We start from the raw sequence: 4,874 nt of genomic DNA, 5'->3' as shown, positions 1-4,874 counted from the left end.
GGGGGAGGGGAAACCCGGGCAAAATGAGGGACACACGTGAGAGTGATGACACCGGTCAGGTTGAGGTTGAAATAGGACTGCAGGGTGTCGGGGCAGGCGCCGGCCTTGTCAATGCGGTCGGAAATGTTCCCCAGGGAGCCGGCATTGTTGACGAGCATCACTCGGCCGAAGACATCGCCGGCGGCGGCCAGCATCTCGGCCATGCGCGGGACAACCTTCTGGCTGATGGCGCCGAGGTCCGAGAGGTCGGCCGACAGGAGGGACACTGCATGCGCCAGAGCGGGAGAGGGTGGCCGGGGAACACGACAGAGAGAGAGAGAGAGAGGGGGGGGGGGACGGAAGTGAGCGGAGGCGGCAACAACGGAAGCGCCGGAGGCAGGCCCGGGCGACCTCACGGAGCGCAGGCGAGAAAGGACAAGCGCGCACCGTTGGCCTCAATGCCGGACTCCTCCATAAGGGTCTTGGTCTGAGCCAGCTGCTCGGTCGAGCGAGCCACCAGCAGGAAGGTCGACCCAGCCGGGGCAAGGCCCGCGCGGGTGAGCAGGCCACGGGCCATGGCACGGCCGAAGCCGCTGCTGGCACCGGTGATCACGACGAACCAGGGCTTGGGGGACATGGTGACGGAGGCAGGGAAAGGCGAGGGAGGCAGCGCGAGGGGTGCACAGGCAGGGGGGGGGGGGGGGGGGGGGGGGGGGGGCGCGGGAGGGGCGATGTGATGCGAGATCTGGCGAGCCATGGAACCCCTGGCCAGCCAGGCGTGCGGGGGCATGCCGGCTGAATAGTGGACCGCCTGAGGAGGGTGGGCAGCCGATGATGGCTGGGCGTGCATGCGCGCAAGTGCCTGTCGGAGGGGCGCACACACGCACGCACGCAAACATGCGCTTGCACCGAACACGAGGCAGGTCGCCGGCCGACACCGCCCCAGACCACCGGCCGGGACCGGGTTCGCTGCGCCAGCCTGTCGGCGATCGGCCGGCGGCGGCTTACCAGAGGGCAGATGTGCCAACCCCCAGCCCGGCCGGTCCCAGGTGCGCCCCCCATTCGCATGGAGGCCAATGATGAGCGAATATAAAAAGCCCGGAAATAGCTCGCGCCCGCGCTTTGTCGAATGGCCCCCTGGAGGGGACGGGGCGAGGGGCGGCCATGGTGGTTAGCCCTTTCGGGTGCCAACCCACAGGTGCACAAGGCGATCTCGCCAGCCGCACACCCTCTACTGCCTTGTCTCCCCCCTCCCCCAGATCGGAAGAGCACACGTAGCCCGGAAATAGCTCGCGCCCGCGCTTTGTCGAATGGCCCCCTGGAGGGGACGGGGCGAGGGGCGGCCATGGTGGTTAGCCCTTTCGGGTGCCAACCCACAGGTGCACAAGGCGATCCCGCCAGCCGCACACCCTCTACTGCCTTGTCTCCCCCCTCCCCCCCCCCCGCCCACCTGCCGCCACGTTCGTTGCCTGTCTGTGCGTTCGCGCATTGCCGCGGCCCCTTCCCCTCTCCTGCCCCTCCGCCCCCCCCCCGCCTCGGCGCCCCGCCGCCCGCTGGCCTCCATGACACCCCGCCCCGGCGCCGTCCGACGCCTGCTGGCCGTATGCCAGGATCTGTTGACCGTTCCCGGGACGGATCCCTGCCTGTGGGCACTCGGCGGCCGGGGGCGTGGCGCCTGCACGGGCGGCATGTGTCGGGCTGCTTGCCTCCTCCTGGCGCCCTTCTCCGCGGTGCCGCCGTTCATCGTCATCGCCCACGTGGCGGCCATCGGGGTGGGGCTGTTAAGCGGGTGGGCTCGGGCCTCGCCCGGCGCGGGGCCCGCCGGGTTGACCGCCACACCGGTGGCCGAGGCCCGCCTGGCCGGGCAGCTCCTCAGCCACCTGGGCTTCTGGGTGTGTGAGGTCCTGGCCCAGGTGCTGAAGCGCCTCGTCCGCCAGGCCCGGCCGGTGTCGCTGGCCAGCGGGCCGGTGCCGCTGGCCTCCGGTCACGGATGGCCCTCCTCACACACGCAGTTCATGGTTTTCTGCCTGGCCTATTTTGGCTGCCTACTGGTGGCGGCCGGCGACCCGGGGGTTCCGGCGAGTGGCCGGCGGCTGGCCGCCTGCCCCGAGGCCGGGCCGTTGGCGCGCCTCCTCCTGCCGCCGGGCACCAGCGGCCACGCGAAGGTCGCCCTCACCGGGCTCCTGGCCGCATTGACCCTGCTGGTGGCCATCCAGCGCCTGGCATTCCAGCGCCACTTCCCGCACCAAGTCCTGGCCGGGGCCTGGGTTGGACTGGCTCTCGCCATCGGCTGGCTGTGGGTTGTGTCCCGGCCGGCGGCCTGGGACCCGGCCCTGCGCCTGGCACGCTGGCTGCTCAGCCTGCCGGGTGTCCTCCTCGGGCCTGGACGCCTCTCGGCCCTCGGCCCCGAGCCCGCGGCCGCCACCACCCGAGCAGACCTCTGATCAGCCTTCCCCCGCCTTTGACACATACACACACGCGCACACGCGCGCACACACACACACATAGACGCCTCGCTCGCCCTCGCCCCCCGAGGCTGAGAGGAGCGGAGAGAGGGCCCCCCGCCCTTGTTTGGGTGTGTGCGATCTAAATAGATGCAACAAAAATGCCCCGCCGCCAGTCGCTGGAATGCAGCCAGCCCCGATCTGCTACTCAAGATCAGCCACCTGTCCAGATCGCCGCCTTCCGCGGCATTTTCGGTGCGCGCTTTCTTCGCGGCCCCCGTTCCCGGGGGCCGGGCGGGGGGAAGGGGCGCCGGCGCGGGGCGGAGCCAAGCACAGGCAGGCTGGGGCACGGGCGCATTTTCCGGCACCAGGCCGTGGGCCTTCCTTGTTCAGCATACTGGCGGTCCTTCCCGATCGGTCCGGTCTGACTGTGTTCGGTCGGCATTGGAGGCTGGGTCGTGGGCCCCGGTGATCGGCCTGGGTGTGTGTGTGTGTGTGTGGGGGGGGGGGGGAAACTTTTGAGCCAGCCCCAGCGAGATCGACATGCCTGCGCCCCGAGGCCATCGCCTCCTCCTCCTCCTCCCCCTCCTGGCTCCTGGCTCCTGCATGCTCCGCCCGCCCGCCCCCCCTCCCCCGAGCTCCCTCCCTTTTCCGCCTCTTTCCTTGTCCCTCCCTCTCTTTGCCCTTTTGCCATGAGCCACCAGCCGCTGGCATGGTCCAACCACATGGGCGGTCCACCGCCTCCGGGGGCAGATTCGGCGGGCTTCGTCTCCACCCACTACGGTGGCCAGCCCCCCGGCCCCCCTTCGCACCACGCCTCCCCGTATCAGCACACCCCCCAAGCATTTTACCACCCCTCTCCGAGGTGCGCACAGCCCGACAAGTGCCCCGATGGCCCGGACCGCCGACATCCCTCCCCTGCCTCGCGCCTTTCAGCTGACCCACCGACGGCATTTCCCGAAACGTCCTGCAGCGGCAGCGACAGCGGCAGCAGCAGCAGCAGCAGCAGCAGCCTCGCCCCGGGGTACTCTGTCCAGCATTCGCCGGCCCCCCAGTGGGCCCAGCCCATTGCCCCCTACGTTGGCCATATCCCTCCGGCCGGCCAGCCGGCGCAGGCCCCCTCCACGTATGGCCCTCCCCCGACCGGCCATGAGTCTCGGCAGTATGGCGGGGCCCCCGGTGCCGCCGATCCATCGGGGCCGCACTCGCAGGCCCCGCACTACCCGCACTATTCGCAGCAGTACCAGCCCCCGCCTCCCCATGTCCCCGCCTATCAGGTGCCCCCGAGCCAGGCCTCCCCGTCGACTTCGCCCTCGGGATCTTCCGTCTCGCTGAGCCGCGGGGGTTTCTCCGGTCCCGGCACCCCGGGCCACCCCCAGCAGCATCCACCCTCGCACCAGCAGCACCCACCCTCGCACCAGCAGCACCACCTGCCCCCTTCCGGGCCCTCGCCAGCCGGAACACCGCGCGTGCAATCCCCGAGCATGGGAGCCGGGAGCAGCCGGGCGCCCGTGCCCGCTCGGCAGCCGACCATCCTGCCGCTGGCGGAGTTCCTCTGGGTGCCAGATCGCGGTCTGCTTAACCATTCGCAGGAAAACAACTGCTTCTTCAATGTGGTCATGCAGATGCTCCTTCATAGCCCGGTGTTCCTGGCCTTCTTCTTCGCCACGCCGAAGCACTCGCCCTTCGACTGCCCGGGTGTGTGTGAGGCTGCCGCCCGGCGCCCCTACCGCGAGGACCCGCCCGGCTTCTGTTTCTTCTGCGCCCTTTTCGTACGGCCCCCTCCCTCCTCGTCAAATGCCGTGTCGACACACCCGACCCACCTGCTCACTGCGTCTCCCTTTTTCCCCGTCTCCTTGCTTCGCTTTCCCCCCTCTCCGCCCTTGTCCTTCTCTCTTCCCTATCCCTCCTCCATCAGGACTTTGTCCATGCCTTCCTTGATCCCGAGGCCCAGAGCCCCGCTTGCCCCGGTCCCATCCGGACTTTCTTCGACAGTCCGGCCACCGGAGCGCGCGCCAAGCGGGCGACCATCTTCGAAGCCGGCAAGCAGCACGACCCGGCCGAGATCCTGGAGGCCATCTTTCGAGAGCTCCATTGGTGTGCTCAAGCATGGGCTGTCCGCCGGAAAATGGGCGAGTCCGGCCACAGTGGGCCCCCGAGTCACCTTCCGACATCCGGAGGGGCCGACGGCGACGCTGGCGCCCCGGGGCTGGGGCCGATGTCCCACCCCACCGACTCCGGCCGGCAGCTGGACCTATCAATCAAGGGGCTCTGCACGCAGACCGCCTGCTTGCCAGACCAGTATGTCGTGCTCTGGGAACCAGGCCCGCTCCCCCTCCCTCCCTCTCGTCTTCTCTCTCTCTCTCTCTCTCTCTCTCTCTTCTCCCCTGCCTTTCCCCACCTTTCTATCCCCCTCCCCTTCGCCCTCGCCTTCTCCCCCATTGCCGCTAA

General features: G+C 69.6%; 3 protein-coding genes across 3 annotated transcripts in view; 2 read left to right on the top strand and 1 right to left on the bottom strand.

The window, feature by feature from the left end:
- The window catches only part of H696_00569 (hypothetical protein), a gene marked incomplete at both ends in the record, with an annotated part of 1,214 nt that extends 598 nt beyond the window's left edge, over window positions 1–616 (bottom strand). Inside the window, 2 exons of the mRNA XM_009494445.1 lie at window positions 33–265; window positions 427–616. Coding sequence (XP_009492720.1) covers window positions 33–265; window positions 427–616 — 423 coding nt within the window. The remainder of the gene's footprint in view (window positions 1–32; window positions 266–426) is intronic.
- Window positions 617–1,485: 869 nt separating this feature from the next.
- On the top strand, window positions 1,486–2,492 carry H696_00568 (hypothetical protein). Its single transcript, XM_009494444.1, has one exon. The coding sequence runs from the start codon at window positions 1,542–1,544 to the stop codon at window positions 2,421–2,423; it is 882 nt and encodes a 293-aa protein (XP_009492719.1). The 5' UTR covers window positions 1,486–1,541; the 3' UTR covers window positions 2,424–2,492.
- A 551-nt stretch (window positions 2,493–3,043) lies between these two features.
- Window positions 3,044–4,874, top strand: part of H696_00567 (hypothetical protein) — a 3,092-nt gene continuing 1,261 nt past the window's right edge. The window contains exons 1-3 of the mRNA XM_009494443.1: window positions 3,044–3,288; window positions 3,397–4,195; window positions 4,342–4,724. Coding sequence (XP_009492718.1) covers window positions 3,116–3,288; window positions 3,397–4,195; window positions 4,342–4,724 — 1,355 coding nt within the window. The 5' untranslated portion in view covers window positions 3,044–3,115. The remainder of the gene's footprint in view (window positions 3,289–3,396; window positions 4,196–4,341; window positions 4,725–4,874) is intronic.

The sequence above is a fragment of the Fonticula alba genome (genome assembly GCF_000388065.1).
Source record: "Fonticula alba strain ATCC 38817 unplaced genomic scaffold supercont2.1, whole genome shotgun sequence".
NCBI classification, from domain to species: Eukaryota; order Rotosphaerida; family Fonticulaceae; genus Fonticula; species Fonticula alba.
The sequence above is the reverse complement of the archived record's forward strand: the minus strand, read 5'-3'. Positions and strand labels throughout refer to the sequence as shown.

Coding starts and splice junctions, on each gene's coding strand:
- H696_00568 (XM_009494444.1), top strand. CDS start 1,542: ATGACACCCCGCCCCGGCGCCGTCCGACGCCTGCTGGCCGTATGCCAG.